Below are 24,436 nucleotides of genomic sequence, written 5' to 3'. Positions count from 1 at the left end.
ACATTAACGGTCAATTTGTATCGAACAAAATCAGTTCGATATATCGAAGTAGGTCAATCATAAATTAAGATATAATAATTAAAATTAATATTTTCTCTTGATTTTAGTTACTACAACTGCAACATTAGAATGCTTAATTTTATAACAATGAGGCTAGAAAAATGTTTTAAACAATTTACATATATTGAAGATTGCTATCGATTAAAGTTGTTCGATATTCATGATCTGCGCAATGCGACCCTTTCAAATTATGCGCAGCTTCCATTATTTCGCGCAGTTTCGTTGTAGAGGCAGGTCGCGTGGTGCTATGAATTTCAAGAAAAATGCTGGAAAATTGTTAATTACGAATAGGTGAGTATGCACAGAATGTTAATTATCGATCCATCTTCATAATAGATAATAATTTATATGTGAGTCTTGATAATGTACGATAATATTTGCATAAAGCATAATATGCCTATTGGCGTCCATTGCTAGCTACCTACCCTTGGTGTATATCAATATATATTTGCAAATTTTACTTCAAATTGCCGATTTTCACTTGAATTAACATCATTCCTGACAAAATAACCAGAATAGAGCACTTTATGTGCTTTATTCTGGCATAAAATATGATATTTCTGTTTCGAAAGTTCTCGTAGAAATGTGTGACGTCATACTTCATAACTTTCAGCGGGAAACTATCGAAATCTGAAAAGTGGCAGCCATTTTGGATACCGGCGTCTAGTTCGAAACGCATGAAATTTCAGCTCCGTGTTTTAAGAGTGAAAAAGTGGCAAAAGTATGAAAATAAAGTACTCAGTGTGCTGAAAACACTCGTCATAGTGAAATCTCGTAAGTAATATAATTTATAACCATCGAAAATACTTATCTAATTAGAAAATCTTAAAAATGTACAACCAACAAACATGTGTTTCCAGTATGTGCAATGGACACCCTTATTAGCTGTTTGATTCGATACCAACGACGAAATTATTGTGATCACGAGCCATCTTCACCTTTTCATCGCAGTAGAAGCAAAACAACACGCAGTAACTGGTGGCTGATCGAAGACAACGAAATGTGAGTGTCTTATTTTTACAATTTTTATTGCTTGCATGTGACGCTTTTTGAAAAATACGGTATAAAGAATCACGTACGCCAAATGTCGACATTAATTATTTGTATATTATTAAAGAATTTAATAAAAAAATGAAAATTGTATGAACAATAAATATTATGTAAAAATAAGTTTCAAAACTTCGATAAATTCTAAAAATTATGTAAAAAGTTGATTAACCAGTCACGTCTAAAAATTGACTTGGAAATAAATTATTATCCCCAATTGAACTTTTAATGGATCTCAAACGAAAATCCAAAGAATTTGAATTATTAATTTTGTTACAAATTTCCACTGGTTTTTGTTCAATTTTTATCTTTTCAACAATGGTATTCCTTTTATAATTCCTGTTTCCTTGGTAGAGAATTTTCTTGTTACGTGCAATAAACAATTTCTCTTTAATTTTTTCCATGGCAATTTGCTTTTGATAGTGATAATCTTTCCAACAATGTTGAAATTTCGCGAAAACGTCGCTCCAAATAAAAAGCTCTTCCGCTGTAATAGGGTAATTTGCTAATTGATTTGTTAATTGATAAAAGGCGAATATACGTGATCTTTGTACCGTATAAAAAGAAGGTGGTAAAGATAAAAGTCCCGGTAGGGACGGTAACGTTGGGTAGGAGCACATTAGCCAGGCTCACAAGCGTTGGTCCTTCATATAAAGCCATTCCTTTTATGGTATTCACTAACCACGGTAAATAGAGATAAGGAATACCATATTTATCACCGAGTACCATCATTACCGTACTTATCAGTCCGCTGATTACATTTTTCACGTGAATTATAATTTTTAAATCTGCAAATAGAGCAGAATTTTTATATAGAATTTTCACACGAGATATCTCGTTTAATATTTTTTAAATGAATTATCAGATTATTTTCTATTAACATAATATGTTATTTAAATATTATTACTATAAGTTCTCCTGAAAAGTGCATTAAATGCAGCTGATTTTGTCATTGTATTCCCAACTGAAGAACGTCCTCCAGTTTCCAAAGCAATAGAACTCAAACAGTATGTTGAAAAACACATTAGAGTCAAATAAAGTGCTTCTACCTAATAAAGTTACCAGATATGTAATTATTTAATGCGAAATATAATTACATTTTGTGTACCTTGGAGAAACTTTTCTTGCGATTATTCATTTCATATTCTTTCTCGTCTTTCATTCTCGACCAATCGAGATTCTTTTTTAATTTCACCATTATTATCGAACTTTATTTACTTATTTATTCATGATAGAAATATTTGTCGGTTATAAACTGTATTTTAAACAAAAAACAACAAGGATATAGTATACAACTTCAAGTATTACAATACGATTTTTATCGTTTTAATTTTATTACAATAATTTAATTATTCGTGAATTTGCATACTTATGTCAATTTCGTATCGATTTTAACGAGTATGTCGCGCTTGACGAAAGAATAAACAAAAGACTTGGAGCCAATTGTGCACAGTTAAAATAGACTGCAATATTTCATCGCGTTTCATATGCAATCCGTCTATAAACACTTTCACACAGAATACGATGATTTCCACGATGATCACGCATAGTTGCATCAACAGCCAGGGCGTGTGCAACACAGGGTATTCCTAAGAAAATATTTAATCGAAAATAATTAATTAATTAATTTGCAAGAAAAGTTTCGTTCAATCACTTACTGTAATTGCACCCAGCATGATAAAGGTGTAATGTTCGATTCCTAGAATCGAAGTCATCAGTTTAAGGTCCCTTTCCACTTCTAAAGGGACTGATATAAAATAAAATAATCGTTAGATCGTACGATAAATATTTCAAATAGAATTATTTTTATCATTTTACCACTTTCGTTGCTCCTCGTTTGAGACACAGATCTACTCGTAGATTTGCAATTCATTATTCGAACAATATCGAACGCAGTGATCACCTGGTAAATAGAAAAACATTAATAAAATATCGGTGATAAATAATCCTCAATTCAGTCGGTTAATTGCAAGTAAATCATGGCTCAATACACAAAACAATTAACGAGTATTACGATGGACTAACGGTCCCAATGAAGCCGAGCAATGTCACGTAAATCGAATTTCCCATGATGTAATGATCGCACAGGGTGCATGCTAATTGTCCAATCTGCTGAAAAAGTATCAGATTCATTATTCATTCATTTTTCATCATCCTTTCATTCGATACTACAAGAAACACCAACTAAGTATCCTCTACGTTCGCTGATCTTTCGTCTACATCGAAATCTCATTGTTTCTTTCGTAAAACTTCAAAGGTTAACCAAATAATTCTAGGAAATTTTTCGATCGTCCCTTGTAAGCACACGGGTTAATTAATTAATCGAACGATGTTATCAAACACGGACGATTCCTTTGATTGATTTTGTACAAATCAGAGCTCGATGATTTCGTTTCAATTTCGATGCATCTATTATGAATACTGCTATGTTCTTGACGTTGAAACAATACACATACACGCACACAGGTGCATCTCAATCTTACCGAATTCTTATTCCTTCCTACCACCGTTTCCAGAGAAGAGAAGATGGAACGTTTACGACGTCGCGCCATTTCTTCTAAGTTTTCCCGCGATTTATCCGATAAACAGGCTCGATCATTTTCTTTCGATAGAATCCACGAAAATTTGTCCGGTTAGAGGTTGCGCGAGATGCACTTTACGATTTTCCTATTCGTTCTCCGACGAACAATCTGAATAACGCCGTGATATTCACTTCAAGCATCTGTTTTCGGTATTTCGTTTTCGAAGGGACAAACAAAATTGGAAAAATTCTCGCGATGGACCAGTACCCTGGTAGAGTTCAATCCGTATTCGGAGATTATCACACATCGACCGTGAGTCCTCGTGAAAATTTCATCTTCTCTTAACGTTTCTGATTTCTCTTGTAAAAATGTATTTTCTAGATGATCGATCATGGATTCTCAAACCGAACGATTAAAACGAGTTATCCATCCGCTACCGATACAGCGGACCAGGAATCATTCACTCTCAAGCAAAATGAAAATCTTCGAATTTGTCAAGCTTTATTATTATCCACTTGTATGCTGTTGATGAGCTACCATAGCGTACGTTACGGTAGAACCGAGTATAGTATATTGGCAAATGGTAAAATTACTCAAGGATACGCGCACAAAGCTGTGGTCACGTTGAGCTTAGGGTATTCGATTTCTTATTCGGTGATTTCTTTCCTGGCAATCGGCATGCTTGCCTATTCCATTGTAACGGTGAGAATCAATCGTTTCTCTTCGGTATTAACCCTTTAACTGCGGGTACTTTTAGCCGATTATATTCTAATTTTAAATTATATTACTGAAATGATATTCTATTTTAAAAGATTTTTTTTTATTGTATTTATTTTATTTTTATTTTAAAAATTACTCTGGCTATAATTTTAGTGTTTGGTTTATAAATCACACCCGCGGTTAAAGGGTTAAAGAAGATTCTTTTATTAGTTGAATCTATGAATATTATAGAAACGTCCACGCTGGAGCATTCCATCGATAATACTCTATCTGATTGATCTGGTGTACGATGTAAGCGGTGCTTTCATTGTAATTTGGCTACTTTTCTCGAATCTCCCTACCTCAATGGCCTTCTCTTACGCGTTCGGAACGATACTCTTGATACGTACGTTTTCAAATTCTTAATTATCAAAGTAGATTATTAATTGAACGATAAATTTTATTATTTAGTCGGAGAAGTTTGGATATGGATGGGTGTCCTTCGTCTCTACGAACAGAGAACGTTCAAATAAAAGAAAATTCATAGATATCGAAGATCAAGACAAGTGTAAATTTGATACAGCGTATTTGTATTTTGTATTTTGTAAACTACACGTGTACAGTTTATTAATAAAGTATTGTCACGTTATAAGATTTTCGAGATTCAGATAATCGTGCATCAGAATGCTGGAATAAATCAGAGGGCAATTTAAAGCATCGGTTGGACATTTTGTCTTCGTGTCGAGAATCCGGATTTCCGGGCAATAATGCGATCTGTAACAAAATGTAGTAATCGATAAATTTGATCCTCATTTATGTACATTTTAAATTCGAGTTTCACCTTGGACAATATTTCTTTAAAGCTTCTCTTAACGTGAATTTTCCATTTTGGTGTTTCTTTGATATTTCTTGCAAAAGGAATCCCATGAAAGCCTGGCATGGAACTCCTGTTATCTGAATATCGTTATCTGGTTCAATAGTTGCCAGTTTATCTGGCAGACATTCCTCTTGATTCTCTTTGTTCCTGCTGAAAAATTCGCGACCAAAGTAAACTGTTTATTTTTTCTATTCTCCTTTATCACTCGAGCGTTAATTGAGTTAATTATCCTCACTTGCAAAGGAACTCTTTCATAGAGTCTAAATTGCAGAACATATTTGGTTGGATAGCAATTCCAGGAACACTCCAAAGTAACTGGGATTTGGCTGCAATTTCCAGCGTTTCGTCGTTCAATTCTCTTACGATTTTCGATAATTTCGAGCTGGAAAAGAAGATTATTTAAATTAATCAAAGAATTTCGTTACTTGATCTTTTATCTTACCCTTTGAAAAATCTGTCGATGGAGACATTGATGTTCTTTATATTAGAATTAGCACGTGCTAATCTTTCTCTCAATTTATCTTCCATAGTTACCAACGAAGAATCATATTGTCTGGATTCCGAATTTGTTTTATTTACGATGGATTCGTTGAAACTCGTTCCAAAAGGCTCCTCCCTCGTTAATTTTATCAAATATATCTGCGTGACAAATTCCGACGTTATTAACGTTGAAATTTAAATATTTCAATTGAAATTTTACATTTAAGTCGGGATGTCTGTAAGCAGCGGTTTCGATATAGCAAAGGTCCATGGTGGACCAGTTTTGGTTCCCCAATTTAAGGAAATAGACGCTGGGCGATGGTCCCATTTCTAACATCGCCATTTCTTCCTCTCTGAAATATCGAACACTCATTTCGATAATCGTATAAAAAGAAAAATTGGATCTTTTAGAATTTTCTTCTTACCGACAGCAAACGACGGTTGGCAAAGAAACAGCTACCGTGACAAATATTAGAAATACAAGACTTCCGAGTATCAGACAGGCTGCTAGAAATGCGAAGAACAAATCCGTCGGCCATTTTTTTAGTTGGTTCACCACACCTTTGATTATCGGTGTCTCGCAGTGCGTTTCTGAGAATCTATTGAACTTATCGTTCTGGTTATCCGGGTAGAGAAGAGACACGTCTTCACCGTAAGAATCTGTATGTTTTCAAAGGTTATTTGAGTTTAAATTTAAACATTTGTTAAGATTAAAGAGATAGAATGAGCGCAAGCTTAAATTAAAGCTGAGGCTAAGGCGAAAGCTAAGGCGATAACTAAAGCTAAGACTAAGGTGAAAGCTATGGTGAAAGGTCAAGCTAAAGCTAAGGCGAAAACTAAAGCTAAGGCTAAGGCGAAAACTAAAGTTAAGGCTAAGGTGAAAACTAAGGCGAAAGCTAAAGTTAAAGCTAAGACGAAAACTAAAGCTAAGGCTAAAGTGAAAGTTAAGGTGAAAGCTAGAGTTAAAGCTAAGGCGAAAGCTAAAACTAAAGCTAAGGCGAAAACTAAAGCTATGGCTAAGACGAAAACTATGGCGAAAGCTAAGACGAAAACTAAAGCTAAAGCTAAAGTGAAAGCTAAGGTGAAAGCTAAGGCTAAGGCGAAAACTAAGGCGAGAGCTAAGGCTAAAGCTAAAATAAAAGCTTGAGCTAAAATTAAATATTCAAATTTTCGAAAACTGCAAGAGTGAAAGAAATGAAAAGTTTGGTAAATTTTCAAAAGTTAAAGTAGTACTTTCATTCTTAAATGATATTGGCACGGTATAACAGAAGAATCTGAACCACCTTGTATATTGAACTTTGTTTTTGAACCGCGTCCAAACATGTCCGATCTCAGAATGAAAATCTCGTCGGTAAAATATTTTGCAATCGTCAGTCAACTTCAGAATCGCGGCATCGTTCATGATTCGATCTTTCTCGAGGTCGTAATTAACTTGTCGCTACTTTTCTTATTATTATACGTTTTAATGAAATGTGGAAGTTTTAAACGAGCCATCGGTACGTAACACGTTCGAACGGATTCGATTCGGATAAATTCGATCACCATTTCGTTTCTCGATGTTTCGAAAGGAAAAACGGTAAACAAGTAATCGGAACGATTGGTACAGATACGTACGACGAAGTTAACGAGTTTTAAACGTCTTCTCTTCGATCACTTACCCTTCGTGCTCGGCATAATGTCGATACTTTCACACTGTTAACAACGCTCGTCCTCGGTCGCCGGTCGTTCATGCGGTTGGTAGCCAAGTTCGTCGAGTCAGCATTTCGAAATAATTGGCCGTATTTAAATTGAGTCACGACTATTTGCAAAACTAAGGAGCAGAGGGCTACGTCGAACAGAGAAACAATCAAAGTGGAGCATCGAAACGCGTTTCGTTCAAGAAAAACGCGCGATCGTTCGCGAAATGACAATTCTTCAATTGCAAACTTCGCGAAATCCGTATCATATCGCTTTCATTTGTTTCTTCTTGTTTTTTTGTTTTTTTTTTTCGATACAACGTTTGCGATATTCAGACGAAATCGTTTGCGTTCTATTTTCATTAAGGAAAAATTAAATTAAAATTAAAATTAAGGGGTGACCTAATAAGAAATCTTTGATAAAATTATAATTCGAGGATTAAGGGAACATAGAAACTGATGTAGGTTTCGAATGGTCTTTATTACAAATAACATTTTCACAATTTACGCTAGAAGTCACGATGGCAGGTTAATCCATGTCCCCGAGGAACACTCAGAGTTACAACCATTCAAACCGAGGTTTTCTCGATGCTCTCCACCTAAATTAAATATCAGAATAATTGTTTTCTCAATCGATCCGGCTGAAACAGTGGAACCGAGTTCAACCGATACTCGATCGAAGACACTGTCTTTTTTGTAATTACATTTTATATACAAACGACCAGCTAATTACTTAAAATAACGTGGAAGCAATAAATATCAACGAGGCTGATCGGACAATGAACAAACGTTACCTTCTTTCTGGCGAGGATAGAAACAAGGCACTTTTTTCGTAGCTGAATGGCTACTTTATCTTACAAGGAAAAAATCTATGATTTTTATTTAATTATCCTTTTTTTTTTTTTTAATTAAACGAGTGTTTTTAATTACGTTTCTCCTTATAAGATACAAGACGATTTTCTTTTGTCTTCCATCGCCAATACAGTTTCAAACTTCCAGATCGTTTTGTTCCTCGAGAATGAGCGCAAAAGTGTAGAAAGTTTGTTCGCGTACGATCGTGAAAGTTTCGGAAACCGAAGAAAGCACAGAAATATTCAATGTATCTGTGATTTTCGTCTTCGACTTAATTCGCTAACACGTTTGTACGTTTCTAAATTGCAAAAATACACTTTTCATCTTAGTGCAGAGACATTCTCGCGATACCTAGTATACGCCTAAGTCTATAAACAAAACATGCTGACTTTAAATGCTCGAACTTTCGTTTTCTTTTTTCTTTTTATCGTCAAGAGAGATAGAGAGATTCACTTGACTAAAGCGTTTTGCATGCTTCGCTTTCGAACACATTCTCGAAAATATATCCGTGAAGAACATACGCTTTCTACGAGATTAATCTTTTCTAAATTAACGCGAGTTTGATTCCTCGAAACCGACCTGCGGCCTCGAAGCGATTTACAATCAATGCAAAAAATGAATCAGAAAAATACTCGGTTTTCGTAGATAATAAATCGATCGACTCGTTCCATAATTAACATCGCTCTTTATTCGACAAAATTTCGAAAATATTTTCATAAGAATCCGTCCTTAATTAAACTTGCGCGTGAAAAACGACACTTATTTATGGAATGACCCGATATCTAATTATATAAACAAGCCCGTGGATTAGTCTATCTTTATTCTCAGTCCTTCAACCCTCGACGACCAATCGGAATCGACTAGAATCTAAAATATCCTTCCTTTATTAATCGTTCTGACGAAACGAAGAGAAAGTACGACCGAGAGAATTTCTCGTATCGCGATTGTAGATTGAAAAGAAAGAAAGAAAGAAAGAAAAAAAAAAATCCTGAAACGTATAAGTGTGTTACGTTTTTGCAATCGAGGGTTGAGCAACGACCGATCACGAATACCTTGTTTCGGAAACGATCGAATCGTACGTAAAACGCGATCGCACTGGCACTTGGAAGCGATAAGGCACTAAGGTCCGGGGAAAGGCACACTTTCTTCGTCAGACGCTCGTGTAAGAGATCGGCTGTTTCGAAACAACGTTCCTCTCGGGATATTTCCGAGGAACGGTGTCGTTGCACGAATTCTTGCCGCACTCGTCGCTGTCCAGCGAGCTGTTGTCGCTGTTCGGCCTCGAGAGAGCCTCGTTCACGTCCTGTAGTTGAGCATTCTCGTAGCTCCTTCTGTTTCTCGTCATCGCCGCTTCGTTTGGAACCCGGAGATCCTTTCTGACGCACTCCGGACTGGAGCTCCATTGGGTTCCTTCGTAGAACCCGGACTCTGGAGATATAGGATGACCCAGAATCGGCGACTGGCAACACCTCGAGGAAGCATACCCGTTCGGTGATAGATTCGGATCGGACAGAGACGTCCTGTTGCTTTCGGACAACAACTCCTGGGTCCGAGGTAATTTCGGACATTTCTCCGTTTCGATGATCAGTCTGTCGTCGTTGAAGTTCAATCTCCCTCGGTTGATCAATTCCGGTGTCTCCTTCGATCCTTTCACACAAATGTTCTTCCTCATCGAGTTCAAACGCTCCCTGCTCCCAGTGTGTCTTCTGGTTACCGGAAGATTGTCCTTGTTCGTTTCTGGAGTCTTGCTGTCCAAAGGAATCAACAGATACCTTCTGGACGCGGTAAGGTTCTTCCTGGAACCATCGAGAGATCTCTTCTCCTCTTCCATCCCTCTGATAATGTTCCTATGGTAGAGGCTTCTTCTGGAACTGTTCAATGATCTCCTCTCTTCGTCCAGCAGAGGATGTTTGTTTACCCCACGTCGACAGGTGGATCTGAGTAACGGGCTCCCTTCTCTCCATGTCTCTGGCTCCTCGAAGATGATCTCGCGACTGTTCTTCAGGATCTCCTTGTTCACCGCTTCCGGCAGCTGCTGAAGCTCGCACTCGGCCATCACTTGAATACCGTCGGGATCTAAGTCGAGGATCTTGTACTGGCCGTGATCTCGAGACGGTATCGTCGGTCCGTGATAAACGGAGGTGTCCCTGCAAGCGTTACGACAGGGTATCGTCTCCTCGGTGCTGGTCTCGCTTCTGGCACTGTCTACGTACGTCACGGGATGGTTATGGTGGTGATGGTTAGACACGGTGGCTGGACGGTGACCGCAATGCCACTGGGCGTCCTGACAGGGCTCCCCTAGGAAATCCTCGTCGATTATCGCACCTGGAAATCAGCCTAACGCTTAGACAGAGCTTAGACAAGGGTTTCGTCGCAGAGATATCTTTCTACACGGGAAAAGGGGATAATTGTAATTGAATTTTCGAATTTTTGACGGGAAAAATGGGTGATTCAGCGATTGGTCCTATATAAACCCTTTACCAACAACCTGCCAGTTGCCTCGCATCGTGTCGCAATACGATCTTCAGCGGAATCAGGACAACACGAAAGACAGACAGAAGCACGGAAACAGACAGATCAGAGTCACAATTCTTCGAGATTTCCTTCGTGAAATCCATCAGTCTCGGAAAGATTTTTCAACCCTTTCAGCGCTAAGAGATTCGCTGATTAAAATAATGAAATTTCTGAATTTTCGAGACACCTTTAAGGGACGATAGCATAGAAAGGGTTAAAGAGATTCATTAATAGCGATAGTTGGTAGAGAGTCTTCCTTCTGTTGGTATAAATCGTCTGACGCCAAAAGGGAGAGGTTTTTCCAAGCCGTTTCGACGATGGATATCTTCGGCAGAGCTGGATATCGTAAACCGTGGTACCCTTCTCCTTATTTTAAAGCGGAAGTTTGCTCAGACTCCAGGGCAGTCGTCGATCGACGGAATGTCAATGTGAAGTTTCGATGATCCGTGGGAAGAAGAGTGTCCTTGCGACACAAGGAACTCCGTGGCGTCTGGCTGTTGGTTCGTTATCACCGTCGCGGATTTCGGCTCGCTAGGAATTTTCCTCAGGCCTCCATCTACGATATATCCAGCACCAACAGAATCAAAGAGAGAAAACGAAACCCGTTCACAGAGCTATGAAACATGCAAGAGACGAAGCGAAAGCCGAAAGCGAAGGGAAGCGGGAACAGAGATTGGTGCACGAGGCTAGCGGGCTGGTTGCTTCGGTATCGATTAGTTTCATTCGCGTATGCATCCCAATTAAACTACGTACACGCACGACCTTGTTGCCGATCGTTAGTGGTTGTTTTGCAACCTGTTATTGCCATGCCACGCGACGGAAATTTTTAATTGCACCGGACATTCCGCTCTAGTAAAACTCGAACGACTCGTTCCGTGCAATTGATACAATACGCAGCGCGGGGTAGGAGAGTGTTTCGATGGAAAAGGAAGGACTTTGTTTTCGAGGGAATCGAATTTGAACATCGAAAACAAAACCTGGGTTGGATTTAAGAAAATGGGGTACCCTCCGATCGAGCTGATTTTTTTGCCATAGATAGCCCCCCCCCAGGGGTCAGAAACTGAAATGGTTCAAAAAGTGGTTTTTTGCCTATGCTAACCTAACCTAAGGACCTGTTGGGACCAGTTTTTGACCCCTGGGGGGCGGGATGGAGGCAAGTGGGGTCAGGTTAGAAACGATGTACTCATTAAGATCGGTGCAAAAAACCACTTTTCGGATCATTTCAGTTTCCGACCCCTGGGGGGAGTTAAGGGATGGGATGGCCACCATTGGATTCGCCAGGTGAAGGAAAATCAGCTCGATCAGGGGGTAACCCATTTTCTTAAATCCAAGAAAAACTTGCTTTTGCCAAGATTTCGCGCTAGTCTCGACTAATTTGCCCCTGCTTGCAATTCTATCATTCCTCTTGCATTCGTTAACAAGTTCGCTGCCAGTCATTCAATTATCCACTGCAGCGAACGCGTTAGGTCTCCAACTAAGATCTTCTAACTCTAAATCGTTCCTAACGTACCGAACCACTTACCGTTCCCATGACGAAGCTCCTCCTGCACCTTATAAAACTCAGCGAGCTCTCTGCCGGAGCACAGAGGCGTGTCGACCTGGGTCGTGCTATTGAACAGCGAGTAATCCACCTCGTATCCTTGTCTCTCCTTCGAATAGGATACCATCGGCTCGAATCTGTGACCCCAGAGTATCTCCTGGGGCAGGTAGCTGGATCTAGCTTGAGTCGTTTGCCCGGTAGACTCTATCGTACCCTCGAGGATCGCCACTACCTCGAACCTCTCCGTCAGCATGTCCTCCGCGGACATGTTATAAAACGGCGAGTCCGCGTTGATCTTGTGGACGATCGTGGTCGGCCAGATGAAGAACAGATTCTCGTTCTGACCGTCGGTGCCGACGGCTAATTCCTGTTGATTCTGCGACAATATCTCCCCCTCCTTTGTGGTCTTCGAACGAATCACCTGAGCCCTGATCGCAGCTCCAATTATGTGACTCTTCCTCATGTCACCGACACGGAACATCAGTGACAATTCACCGTCCCTTTGACAAATGACCGCGTTCCTCGAGAACAACAGCGTCTGGGTCCTCTGTTTCGGTCTGCTCATCTTTGCGAACACTATGCCGACCATGAACGCTTGTATCATCACACCGGCGATACTCTGAATGCACATTACGAAGATCGCCTCGGGACACTCCTCGGTGGTCGAACGGCTACCGTAACCGATCGTGTGCTGCGTCTCGATGCTGAACAGGAAGCAACTGGTGAAGGAGAATATGTTGTAGATGCATGGTGTCCAGTTGTTCTCCGTCTGGTATGGCGGCAGGTGACGTTCGTCGAAGTCGCCGTGGGTGAAGGCGATCAACCACCAGATCACCGCGAATCCTAACCAGGAGAGGACGAAGCTCAAACTGAAGCAGAGCAACGTCCATCGCCATTGCGTGTCCACTAGGGTGGTGAATATGTCCTGGAGGAAACGGAGGGAACGTCTGGAGATCCGCGACTGCAGCACGTTGCAGTCCCCGTTCTTTAACACCGCTCGTCGACGAAGCTTCCGCGTTGGACCTGCTCTGTAACGACTCCTGAAAATTTTTCCAAGTTTTAATGGAATATTCGTTTCTAATCTCCGAGTCGCGCCAAATCTTAATACTAATGTTTATCGAACGGGAATTAGGTTTCAGATAAATGATAATTGGACCATCCTGATGGTTACTTGTATCGTTTTCATTCTGCTCGTTTGGCTAAGGTCTATGACCGGAATCGCTTGTTAAAACGATTATTCTAGCAGAGGAATACCTCTTTAACAAGACGAACGTGTTTTTGATTGCAAAATTTCGTCGACGTAGTCGCCTACTTCCGATTGCCTCTGATACACGAAAATAATTGAAGGAACGGATTGCGATTAGAATGACCGCTCTCTAGAAGGGTTAAGAAAGTTGAAATTTGAACAATAAGAATTTTTTATCTGGTCGACAGAGATAGGAGAGGCCATGGAAAGCTCGTACGGTGATTAGAGACTGTGATTTCGTACGAGATGATTATCTCTAGCACGACTACCAGTTTCGATCTTATCCATAGCAACGTCAATTATTTAATCGTGACGTACGCTTCCACGAAGGATGTTTCGTTGTCCGATCGCGACTCGTGTGAAAATCAATTCTAAGTGGAAATTACGAACGACTCGAAACGAAAGAGTTATCTTTCGAACGCGACGTAATAACAATATGTATTTCTCTTCTCTCATTTTTTTTCTTTCTTACACAACATGCATAGGCATAAATTATTTGTTCGAATGCCACCGATCGCTGAGATGCTACGCGCGTTGCAAAATTGTCACCAAGGTCTGCGGCTGTCTCGAGAAGATCAGACCAGATTTGAATAACAAATTTCGAGGATCATATTGTTTCTCGTTCAGCGTCGACCGATTGTTTCACACCCGTTCTCCTTCTTCCTCGAACTTGTTATGAAAATTCTAACCGACAATTTATCGCGTTACTAGCATATTTTTATTCCGATAATCTTCGAGAAGATGAACGCGTCGCGCGACCATCGGGAATGGAAAATTTTATTCCATCCATCGGGGAAGTTTCTATCCGTAGATTCATCCGAATTCGTAAATGACAAACAGGCAATTAAGAATTTAGGAAGTGTTATTTAGCTAATTACTCTGAACGTTCCACTTTCGGAAGTGATACTACTCGACTACTAAATAATAAATGTCCCTTCCAGTAGAATTTTCGTCTTTCCAAGATACTCACGATGGATCTCTTCGCATTGTACGTCATCGTTCTTGAAGATTTCCATGACAAGCCCTATCGTCTCGATAATTCGTCAACTTTCTCCGCCCTCGAAAAAGAAACCGCGAATCCAACGAAACACTCACTCGAAATCGAACTAATTTCTTTTTAACAACACAATTATCGAACCTCGTTAAACTTGGAGCTCTGATAATTTTGAACAAACGTTTACACCCATTTCTAGATCATCCTTTCGTTAGGATTAATGAAGACGAAGATAGAACACTGTTTTTCATCGAAATTGATCGTTTGAATAACTATCGGAATTGATTTTTAATCGAGCACCGATTACTTAAAACGAATTACGATGCGAACGGATGATTTGAAATTTGGTTTTTTAAGAGGAAAGAGAAGCGTCGCGGATACAACACTCGGTCGCGACCGGTTCGATGATCCGTCTGAGACCTTCGTGCTCGCCACCCTTTGCTACACGGTCGAAAGGAAGTCGCCATTTTGGCTCCGTACGATAACCGAGCAACTGTTATCTACCAATTTATTTATTGCCACGCGTAAATCAATCGGCGTGCCGTCGACACGCGGTGAACACCGTGATTTCTTTCGTCCGTTTAATCGTTCGATCGGATCGAAGAACGATCACGATTTCCGATTATTTTTATATCGATAACGATTGTTTTCATCGGATTCTGTACTTTCTGCATACTTTCGCAAGACGAGATCTCTTCGTACGCGATAGCATACTTGACCTCGAACGATTCGAGATATCGATCGATCTGAATTTTCTCGTTATCGGTGAAATTCTGATAAGAGATTTTCCTATGATTCTGCGAGAGAAATTCGAGAAGTTTCTCGATTGATTTCTAATCGACAACCGGGATCAAAGCATCGAACTGCAACTTTTCAATCAACTTAATTCTCGGATAAATTGATAACAGAGAATTGCTTTTAGAAGAAACATTTTGTAAAAAAAGTTTTATTGCACTTTTGTGTTTCTTTTATTATCACTTACTCGAAGAATGTTTTGATTTAATATTTAAAATTGAAATATTTGCATCGCGATTTCGGTTGGAATTTTAGTGTTTTTTTTTTTTTCTTCTTCCAGTTGATTATTCAATTAACACGTACGGATAGAAGTGTTTATTCTGAGAACAGACGCGCGTACATTTTACTAGATAACTGAACAAAAGGAGAGTGATCAGTGGAAAAATATCCTCTTATCGAATTAAGATGTCGCGCCGGTTGTAATTAAATAGGAGAAAGAGGCGGGGATAAAAGTACATTAGATCGGAGAGAAAACGCGAGACGAGCCTAATGCAATGAACGTTAATTCCCGGCATTAATGAATAGATAATCAACGCTATTCCGTTTATTAACGCGGAAGCAATTGCGCAGCGAAAAAACTTCTCTCGACAGGTAATTATTGCTGAAACGCGATTTACCTGCTTCTGAACGAGGCGCACGTACTGTTTGGTACTTTTACGATCACCGGAACAGTTTGCACCAACGTCGGCAACAGATTTTGTTTCTCTTCTTTCTCTGCTGAGGATTTTTCATTCGAAACTACACTCTTTGGTACTTCTCCGTTCATTTTTTTTATTTTTATATTCAATCGTCTCGTTGGATCTTTTAATCAGGTGTGCGTTTGAGGTGAAAGAACTTTCTTATTCAAAACACGATTTTCTTAGAATTTTCTGTCATCTCTTTATTATTATTTATTCTTCTTAGTCGAGACCTCAATTTCTCGTTTCTTATCGATCAAGGATCCCTGGCCGAAGGATTTTTTCTTCAAGCAAACACCTCTTCTTTCCGCGATCTTGAAGATCCCGCGATTAGATCGTCGACCAGCGACTTATCGATAAGCCAAGGAATTTCTCACGAGAAAAATCCTTACACTCTTTCACTCACCTCGAGTGTCGATAGTTCCTGATACTTTCCTGAATAATTGCCAGCCTCGTACGGTTTCTGTTTATTTATCACTTTTATTGGCGATCAAAATGGAAAATCCAGTTCCCGTTGTTAATTATCGTCTTTTAATTTATCGCGATCGATCTCCAATGATAATCACCATCGAGGCAAAAAGCGAAGACATTCCCGATGATTATCTGAAGTTATTTTGACTTCCACCGCGATCGAATTTGTTTGGGTTATTTTGCTATGATCACAGTCTGTTTTCGGCGTTCGATGATTATTATCTTTAATTAGAACACGATAAAAATTTCACTAGTCTTCTCGTCCAGATCTTTTTTAAACGTTGACCTTTAAATCCTCTTCGACATCATCGTCCAATCTTGTTTGTCGATGAAACAGCTGGGTATTCGATGATCGCAAGGTGTCGAGTTAACCGCTGGAGGATCTACTGATGTACGAGCAATGATGTAGGACGTCTTATACGCACGAGCCAATACCTGACCACCGGTCTCCACTTATCAGTTACTAACAATAACGTTTGCTCTTTTCATTTGCAAGAAAATGGACTGATTACGTCACTGCAAACACCTGTCCTATCGGTTCCCTTGACAACTTCCTCCGCTTCCTCTATTTTTCGTTCACGATATCTAACGACAGTTAGATGGATCTTCTTCGATCATCCTTGACATGTCATTGTTTCACAACAATCGGTGCTCAGAACTGCATTTCAATCGCTTCCATTTACACTTTGCACTCTTTTGGAATTTTTATATTAAAATTTTCTAGCAATTGCAAATTTCGATACTCGGTGTCGTGTATTGTTATTTTATTACTTTCCGTCTTATGACAATTTGACAATTCATAATTTTGCAAATTATAGATGACAGAAATTTTCAGATTAGCTTTAAAATCATGAGTCAGATCTCGAAATGATATCAACACTTTGATCCCTGGTGTCGTGTATCGTTATTTTATTACTTTTCACCTTATTTTTATTTCTTCAAATGTTGCAATTTGACAATTGGTAATTTTACAAATTACAGATGATAGAAATTTTCAGATTAATATAAAATCACCAGAGCCTTAGATTTCAAACTGATATTAACATTTTGATCCCTGGTGTAGTGTATTCTAATTTCATTTCTCTTTATCTTATTTTTATTTTTTCAAACGTTGCAATTTAACAATTATAATTTTGCAGGGTAATAATACAAAATTTTTAAATTAACATAAAATTACTCGATCTTCGACTGACACAATATCTCAGAGAACTACTCACAAAATGAAGGAGATGTTGATCGTTTAGATGCTTTTAAAGCTTCGAAAATTAATACTGATATCACAGATTCAACAAGAGAGGACGAAGCTATCGCACGGTTTTATTGCTGTTACTATTAAATCCAGGGTGGAAAAAACATCGTTTACAAGATTGCACTTTTTTGTGTCCTCTTCGTTTATTGTTGTTATCTGTTGCTCATTAACCGAACGTAATGGGCCCGCGATAACGCGTTCTTAGTGTTACTCGCGAAACCGCGAGCGTGTTGGTAAAACACGACCGGCGAGATTCACTCAGCCGCGATGTTCCACTGACTCGGTTTGACTGAAAGTCCGGGGGCATGTCTTATCAACGAGCAGGCATCTCTTATCAGAATCGTACTTGGTGAAATTGCTGATCGTACGCAAGCGGACGCGTTTTCGCGCGCCCAATGAAAGCGGATCCTACGCGAACGAAGGGAAACTTTTCCAACTATCGTATCATACAAATTTTAATGTTGTTTACGAGGTAATAAAATAATTGATATCGGTGACATTTTGAACTCGTAAACACGAAATTCAGATATAATTTTATTACTTTTTACTCTCGATAACCTACGAAAACAAATTTTTCCGTGCGATTATTTCATTTTATTTCATTTTATTTCAATATTTTCTAATATTTAATTTACACGGAATTGGAGATTGAAATCGCACAAAAATTTTGTTAGTTTTGGATAAAAGTTTGAATTAATTAGGTCGTAGGAAATTTTAGGTCATTATAGTTTAATCAGCTGAGCGACATTACTCGTGACGTTTATTAACATCGTCACCTTACGCTGATGACTCGGAAATAAGAAAATCGTAATTCAAAATTATCTCTGACGGTGATTAAATTGTCGTATTGATTAAGATCCTCTTTTCAAACATTTTATCAATTACTGCATGCACGCGAATTTATCACGAATTAACATGTTCCCCCTTTTACCACGTATTTTCTAAAGGATTATTTCGTGGCACAGATTTATGTTGATACGTGTCTTTATCTGTTTGAACATTTCCCTTCCACCGAATTATTTATCAATTTTTCAAGCTTGCTTAATTAACCATGCAAGAACAATAAAAAAGAGAACACAAGAAAGGGATTATAAGATTTTTTTAATTGAAGATTAATTAGGATTTCTATCATTTTGAATAATTTATGGGAACAGAGGATCTCGTTGCGTGACATATAATCGTCACTTTTTCAAATGAAAAATTAACGAAGTACAGAATGCTAGCGTAAAAAAATGACATATCAGAGTCACGAGAAGCATCCCGGTCATTAAAGCATATTAACCCGATCCTTTGTCGATGAATTGGAGCATCCTGGTGGAAAAAAAGAGATTCGGCAATGATCGCAGAAAGAAACCGTTACCGGAAGGGCTCGTTCAAGACCGGTAACGCTGAATCGCATCAGCTGTTAGTAATTTATTCCGTGCGCATTATAATGGCGCTATCCCATAGTGGAAGAGGTCGTATCGCTTGTAGGCGTCAATTGAGAACAGTATTAATTCTACAGAACGAGTGCTCGAAAGCAGCTTCTCTCACGTGTTTCACGAATCGTTCATGAAAAAGAAACTAACATTCTTTTTCCTTTAAAACAATTATAATTATTATATTCGACACAATTCTAAATGCACAGAAAATTGATAAGAATGTATAATTGAATTAAGCATAGAAAAATGAATAATTTTCATGCAAACCGTTCTCATTTCGAAACAGTGAACGTGAAACGAAAATCAGATTCCAGAAAATTGATCTTTAGTTACTCACAAAGGGACACGATTTTTCTTACGATTCACAAGATACACAATTTTCATTTCTCTCACGAGGTAACTTCACGTTTAAATCGAATCATTTTGTAAGAACACATGTTCTACCTCTTTGAACAAAACCAACCAGGTGTCTCGTTTCTCACGGCGTCGATTCGAGTTCGATTTCGTTCGGGGCGAGAAGACTCTTGTCCTTCTTCCGGTACTGACAACTGATTTGCCTCGGTTCGACATCGTAGGACGAAGGACACTTGCGGGATTCGCGTTCTTTCGAAGGATCGAAAGTGGCAGCACCGTTAATGCGATCGGGTGTAAGCTCACTGTGGGTCGAGTCTCATTGCGAGCTGCCCAACCGTAACGTCGTCGGCTTCGATAACGAGCTTTTAATTAAACTAACGAGATCGGACGAGCTACGAGGTTGAGGCGCACGAAGATTCTTTTTTTCACTCCCATCCAGAGAGAAATTCGTGTTTTTTTTTTCAGCGAGATTTTTCGAAATTCGCGAGTTTTAATTGGGAATCTTGAATTTTCGAGTGACGAAATATTTATTCAAAATTCTTTTACCATCAATAGTAGGGTATTCGATTCGAATTGGAATCAATATATCTAAAGTCCTTAGGTTTCGTTTATCGTATCTATTGCACATTTAATCCGCGCAGATAAACGCGACAGATTAGACGGACAGGTAATAATTGGATTACTTGTGTTAGCTCGGTACATGTTGTCGTTGATCCCGATAGATATTCGTTTATCGTCGGGTCTTAAATCAATGATACACGCCGTCGCTTTGTAACGTAATAATAAATAAAAATTGGAAAGACTAATCCGTATTAACGAGTTCCTTTTTATCGAAGTACAGTTTCATTTTTCTATCGAACGGAAAATGAATCATTATCGATCAAAGTGTGCCGATTGCTTCTAAATCGCCGAACGTAGTTTAATCTTCGAATAACGGACCTAAATTTATAAAATATAATATTTTTAAAGGAACAGTGTAAAATTTAGAAAATGGAAGTAATATGAAACATAGAATTGCATTGAAATATTGCCTCTCTCCATGGTCCGTCGTCCGAGGGGTTAATAGAAATTCAGGAAAAATTAACGAAGATTCGCTACGTGTTTCACGTTTCATACAGGAAACGCGAAATCTGATACAGCCGCGAGAAATCGTAACGAGTTTCCGCGATTAATTCTGACCGCGATCATAGATTAACATCGGTCACCTTTCGGCTCGTGGAAGGTGAGCTAGCGAAAGAGTTAAATTCTTCGAACTATTCATAAATTAATTGCATTTCCTTGGTGTTTAACGTGTCAGTTTCTTAACAACATCGTCGACCGAGGCGTCGAGTTACGAACCAGTAAAAACGTATCCGGCAAGAATGAAACGTAGCTGCAATCTTGCGACAACGCTTCGAATATAGGTCTTCGTCAAAGAATTCCAGTTATTTTTAACCGTCGTTTAATTAGTTCTGTTTCTTTTTTTTTTTTCTTTCATTCGTTACCGTTCTCCAGTCTTGGCGCAGAGTTTCTTGAAAAGAGACCCGAGAGAATGTCAGAAATTCCAGCGACGATTCGCAATTGCACAGAAATACAGGAGAAATAATAAAACGATAGAAAAATCATGCGATTGGAAATAAACGATGAAACGCGTTTTTTCATTCGAACGACGCGTATGCAGATGAAGGATATTAATCAAGCCGTCCTACGGTTTGCAAATTAATTTCGTAGTTTCGCAAAACTCGTGTTACAAAAGGAGACCAGCAGCTGGTCGTAACTCATCGCATCGTAACTGGATAATTCAGTCCGGCTGATTCGAATACAATTAGCACTCGTTTTTGCAAATACATCTCGGAGAAGTGAAACGAAAAGAGATAAATTGGCGAGTCTTCGCGAAGGTCAGGCGGCTCGTTTGCAAATTTTGCAACTCGGTGACAAGACTCGCATTTGTAACGCACTTATCGCGACGACACCTTTTGCAGAACGTGAATTAAAGGTAAAGGGTAAACAAAACAGTTCGTTAAGCGACCTCGATAAAACGATATATTGCAGGGACGACGTTAATAGACCACCGTTCGATAAATTATACCTGTAAATAATTATGAACGATTCGGTCGTTCGAATCACGTCAGATTGATATTGGTTTTTTTTTATTTAGGGACATCAAGGAGTAGGTAAAACTTACATTATCTGTTCTATCAATTTGGTATCTTTTATAAATTTAATTAAGTCCTGGATTTTACTGTTTTTTAAGTTATCCTTGAGTGAAGATTCTAATAGTTTATGCTCGTCGAGCTGAACATGCTTATACCCCCTTTTGGGGGCAGACGGCTAATTGTTTAAAAGATATTAACAATTACAGTTAGTTACTCCTTACATTCTGAAGTATGACAAACTCACACATACAACTCGCAATCTAGAGATCCACGGTTCAAATCCTTGGTTCCCAACATTTTTTTTTTTTTTTTTAAATGATAATTTGTCTCTTTTTGAATAACTATTACATAAAAATTATTATATAAAAAAAAAAAAAAATGTTGAGAACCAAGGATTTGAACCGAGGACCTTCAAATTGCGAGTCTTGGATCCGCTCCGTGGTTAAACACATGACTCGTAATCTAAAGGTCATCGGTTCAAATCCCTGGTTCCCATTTTTTTATTTTTTATTTTTTTAATGATAATTTGTCTCTTTTTGAATAACTAAAATTCTATATAATTCTAAACTAAAATTCTATATTCTATTTTGACTAACTATAATTATTAGTATCTTTTAAACAATTAGCCGTCTGCCTACAAAACGGGGTATAGGCGTGTTAAGCTCGACGAGCTCTACAAGCTGGCAAAGTTTCATTAATAAGTGAGTGTAACACTTGAGTAGTTCTCCGTATAAGTGTAATTTGTCTTCATTAATTATCCTTTGAGTGTTTGCTGCTTTTTTGGCAAGTTGATCGACTTTTTCATTGCCGATTATATTATACTTACATTTTTTGATGAGTTTCGAAGATTTGTAATATAGTTTCATTATTTGATTCTAGATTTTTGATAGCTGTTGTTACACTTTTGGAGTCTGTGAGTATTAAGCTGTTTTGGTAAGCTTTGTCGAGGGCAATTTTGAGGGCCTGAAAGATGGCGGTTAATTCAGCAATGTAGACCGATGAATTCTCTGGGAGTTTGGCTTTAACATTTGTTTCAAGTATTCGAAAAAGAAATTGTTTTCATTTCTTCAAAACATTAATTAAGCTGTTTGAAAGCTTTCGTCGGAGGATCGGTATTTTCCTGGTTCTTTCCTCATTTATTTAAAATCCCAAACACCATCTGTGCTCCGCGGGACACCGAAAATGATTTCCTCAAACAAAGCATAACATACTTCGGCTCGGAATGATCTACGTTTCCCGATATACGCTACCTTGGATAGGGTAACACGTGATTCTTAAACTGCCATGTTTTGTTTTGTAATCGCCTCGCGATTACATCTGCTTTGCTAGAACCGGCGATACGTTGATTTTTCGCATGCAAAGTAGAAATTTCCGGTTCCGTGCTATTCTACTTTTTTTCCCTGAGAAAACATAGCTCTCGGGTTAGTTTTTGCCTTCGGTATTCGTTTTAACACTTCGCATCGAGCAAATAAAAATTTTTCATATTTGCAAGAAATATTTGTTCAATTTTTTGTTTCAATGCTCGGATAGAACGAGGGTTGGATCAAGTATTATATCTGCTTGGTAAAATTGTCACTCGTTAATTGTACGACAAATTCTAGAAATAGGCGAGGTGATAATCGTGGTGTTAAATCCAAAGATAATATCAGCTCTATGAATTATTAATGTTTGTGGTATGATACTAACCTACGTTAACTATTTTACACGGAAGTACCCTATAAATACCAAAACCAACACGAAAAATTATAATTCGTAATTTTCCTATGACTAGTTTAAACTAGGCCGCCATCCGCTGGCATACTGGAGCAATATTGTGATTTAAAAATCCGATTTCTTTCATAGATTTAACATGGATATCGGTTTCTGTGACCATTTCTCAAGGACACCACCGACCTCCGATTTTATTTTATATAAACACTCACAGTGACCACTGTGATCGGCTTGCAAAGAATGATCAAAATTGATAATCTAGATTTTCAGTTAAAAAGTCACAAAAATCCTGATCAGTCGTTTACACAGGCCAGCGAAATTGAAGTATTTGAAAAACACAAGAGAAGTATTTAGTGTGCTGATTTCGAAAATGACCTCCATTTTTTTCTATCACGTCAGGATTTTTTGTAAAATCGATATCGATATTTTTGCTAAAATCCTATTTGAAAAGGAATTCTCGCGAACAATTTTGCATGTACTATCTCTAGCAACAGTGATTCTTATCCATTTAAATCTATGTAAAATAAATAAATCGATTCTTGCTGAGGCAAATTGATTTTTCAGCAATCGAACCAAGATAGTGATGAGATAAGGATTCCCTGCGACAGGGAGGTGTCACAGAGGGGTATTCCGTAGGTATAATAATGGTCAGGCAAGGAGGGAAGAAATTCAACGCCGAACAAAATTTTTTATGCTAGTAAATGTTCATAAAAATCCAAGTAAAATTGAATTTTTCAAGAAAACGTGATAGAAATTTTTCATTATTTTTTTGAAATCAGCACCAAAAAATACATAAAGTTCAGCTATCAATTCCTTTGTATTTTTCTCATCGCAGGCCTGTGTTATTTTAGTTAAATTATTTTAGAAAATAATCTTACCTGGTGGAATCTTGCCGACCAACACCACCGATGCTACTGCTCTGGGTGCTCACCCTGACGAGGGTGATGTTCCTGGGGAGACTGGACAAGGTTCCAGTGTTCCTTTGTCCTAGCAAGGGTGAATCGGCTGTGATCGGGTTCTCTGTAATGGCCATATTTCCTTGAACCTCGGTATCCTTTTCTTCCTCCTCCTCGATGGTACCCGGTAGACGAAAGAGTTTCTGTGGCTCCTCCATGCT

General features: G+C 38.5%; 6 protein-coding genes across 16 annotated transcripts in view; 2 read left to right on the top strand and 4 right to left on the bottom strand.

Moving 5' to 3' along the window:
- The first annotated feature begins 289 nt into the window (after positions 1-289).
- Positions 290-1,066, top strand: LOC117604520 (uncharacterized). Its single transcript, XM_034324659.2, has 3 exons — positions 290-351; positions 674-834; positions 921-1,066. The coding sequence occupies exons 1-3, from the start codon at positions 308-310 to the stop codon at positions 1,064-1,066; spliced, it is 351 nt and encodes a 116-aa protein (XP_034180550.2). The 5' UTR covers positions 290-307.
- A 16-nt stretch (positions 1,067-1,082) lies between these two features.
- Positions 1,083-3,727, bottom strand: LOC117604518 (uncharacterized). 7 transcript variants are annotated; one of them, XM_034324651.2, is made up of 9 exons: positions 3,591-3,727; positions 3,133-3,219; positions 2,926-3,010; positions 2,766-2,854; positions 2,477-2,696; positions 2,216-2,362; positions 2,015-2,156; positions 1,662-1,895; positions 1,151-1,594 (listed from the first exon to the last, which is right to left on the bottom strand). In XM_034324651.2, the coding sequence occupies exons 1-5, from the start codon at positions 3,657-3,659 to the stop codon at positions 2,499-2,501; spliced, it is 528 nt and encodes a 175-aa protein (XP_034180542.1). In that variant the 5' UTR covers positions 3,660-3,727; the 3' UTR covers positions 1,151-1,594; positions 1,662-1,895; positions 2,015-2,156; positions 2,216-2,362; positions 2,477-2,498. The 7 variants fall into 7 exon arrangements, with proteins under 7 accessions (XP_034180540.2, XP_034180542.1, XP_034180541.1 ...); XM_034324650.2 differs by having other exon boundaries at positions 2,216-2,696; XM_034324652.2 differs by having other exon boundaries at positions 2,216-2,696; positions 3,133-3,216; positions 3,591-3,726.
- An 86-nt stretch (positions 3,728-3,813) lies between these two features.
- On the top strand, positions 3,814-4,941 carry LOC117604519 (uncharacterized). The gene is made up of 4 exons (XM_034324657.2): positions 3,814-3,941; positions 4,011-4,331; positions 4,581-4,734; positions 4,800-4,941. Exons 1-4 carry the CDS (start codon positions 3,885-3,887, stop codon positions 4,859-4,861), a joined length of 594 nt encoding a protein of 197 aa, XP_034180548.2. The 5' UTR covers positions 3,814-3,884; the 3' UTR covers positions 4,862-4,941.
- On the bottom strand, positions 4,790-7,652 carry LOC117604517 (uncharacterized). The gene is made up of 7 exons (XM_034324648.2): positions 7,344-7,652; positions 6,111-6,345; positions 5,906-6,038; positions 5,648-5,844; positions 5,441-5,587; positions 5,170-5,355; positions 4,790-5,102 (listed from the first exon to the last, which is right to left on the bottom strand). The coding sequence occupies exons 1-7, from the start codon at positions 7,357-7,359 to the stop codon at positions 4,970-4,972; spliced, it is 1,047 nt and encodes a 348-aa protein (XP_034180539.1). The 5' UTR covers positions 7,360-7,652; the 3' UTR covers positions 4,790-4,969.
- Positions 7,653-8,253: 601 nt separating this feature from the next.
- On the bottom strand, positions 8,254-24,433 carry LOC117604515 (uncharacterized). 5 transcript variants are annotated; one of them, XM_034324635.2, is made up of 4 exons: positions 24,198-24,433; positions 12,250-13,307; positions 10,427-10,538; positions 8,254-10,360 (listed from the first exon to the last, which is right to left on the bottom strand). In XM_034324635.2, the coding sequence occupies exons 1-4, from the start codon at positions 24,431-24,433 to the stop codon at positions 9,364-9,366; spliced, it is 2,403 nt and encodes an 800-aa protein (XP_034180526.1). In that variant the 3' UTR covers positions 8,254-9,363. The 5 variants fall into 5 exon arrangements, with proteins under 5 accessions (XP_034180526.1, XP_034180525.1, XP_034180528.1 ...); XM_034324634.2 differs by having other exon boundaries at positions 8,254-10,538; XM_034324637.2 differs by lacking the exon at positions 24,198-24,433 and adding an exon at positions 19,584-21,546 and having other exon boundaries at positions 8,254-10,538.
- Positions 13,169-24,436, bottom strand: part of LOC117604516 (G protein-activated inward rectifier potassium channel 2) — a 35,080-nt gene continuing 23,812 nt past the window's right edge. The window contains exon 11 of the mRNA XM_034324640.2: positions 13,169-13,307. The gene's annotated coding sequence lies outside the window, so the exon portion shown is untranslated. The remainder of the gene's footprint in view (positions 13,308-24,436) is intronic.

Source organism: Osmia lignaria, chromosome 7 (genome assembly GCF_051020975.1).
Source record: "Osmia lignaria lignaria isolate PbOS001 chromosome 7, iyOsmLign1, whole genome shotgun sequence".
Lineage (NCBI taxonomy): Eukaryota > Metazoa > Arthropoda > Insecta > Hymenoptera > Megachilidae > Osmia > Osmia lignaria.
This window is presented reverse-complemented; position numbering and strand designations above follow the sequence as displayed.

Coding starts and splice junctions, on each gene's coding strand:
- LOC117604520 (XM_034324659.2), top strand. CDS start 308: ATGAATTTCAAGAAAAATGCTGGAAAATTGTTAATTACGAATAG. Junction 352..673: donor AAATTGTTAATTACGAATAG/GTGAGTATGCAC, acceptor CATAACTTTCAG/CGGGAAACTATCGAAATCTG. Junction 835..920: donor ACTCGTCATAGTGAAATCTC/GTAAGTAATATA, acceptor ATGTGTTTCCAG/TATGTGCAATGGACACCCTT.
- LOC117604519 (XM_034324657.2), top strand. CDS start 3,885: ATGGACCAGTACCCTGGTAGAGTTCAATCCGTATTCGGAGATTATCAC. Junction 4,332..4,580: donor TTGCCTATTCCATTGTAACG/GTGAGAATCAAT, acceptor TGAATATTATAG/AAACGTCCACGCTGGAGCAT. Junction 4,735..4,799: donor CGGAACGATACTCTTGATAC/GTACGTTTTCAA, acceptor TTTATTATTTAG/TCGGAGAAGTTTGGATATGG.
- LOC117604517 (XM_034324648.2), bottom strand. Junction 6,039..6,110: donor CCAACCGTCGTTTGCTGTCG/GTAAGAAGAAAA, acceptor TCGATATTTCAG/AGAGGAAGAAATGGCGATGT. Junction 5,845..5,905: donor ACAGACATCCCGACTTAAAT/GTAAAATTTCAA, acceptor TTTGTCACGCAG/ATATATTTGATAAAATTAAC.
- LOC117604518 (XM_034324649.2), bottom strand. CDS start 2,305: ATGGTGAAATTAAAAAAGAATCTCGATTGGTCGAGAATGAAAGACGAG. Junction 2,157..2,215: donor GCAAGAAAAGTTTCTCCAAG/GTACACAAAATG, acceptor TAACTTTATTAG/GTAGAAGCACTTTATTTGAC. Junction 1,595..1,661: donor TACCACCTTCTTTTTATACG/GTACAAAGATCA, acceptor ACCCTATTACAG/CGGAAGAGCTTTTTATTTGG.
- LOC117604515 (XM_034324634.2), bottom strand. CDS start 24,433: ATGGAGGAGCCACAGAAACTCTTTCGTCTACCGGGTACCATCGAGGAG. Junction 13,308..24,197: donor GGTCGGCAAGATTCCACCAG/GTAAGATTATTT, acceptor AAAAATTTTCAG/GAGTCGTTACAGAGCAGGTC. Junction 10,539..12,249: donor GGAGCTTCGTCATGGGAACG/GTAAGTGGTTCG, acceptor GCTGATTTCCAG/GTGCGATAATCGACGAGGAT.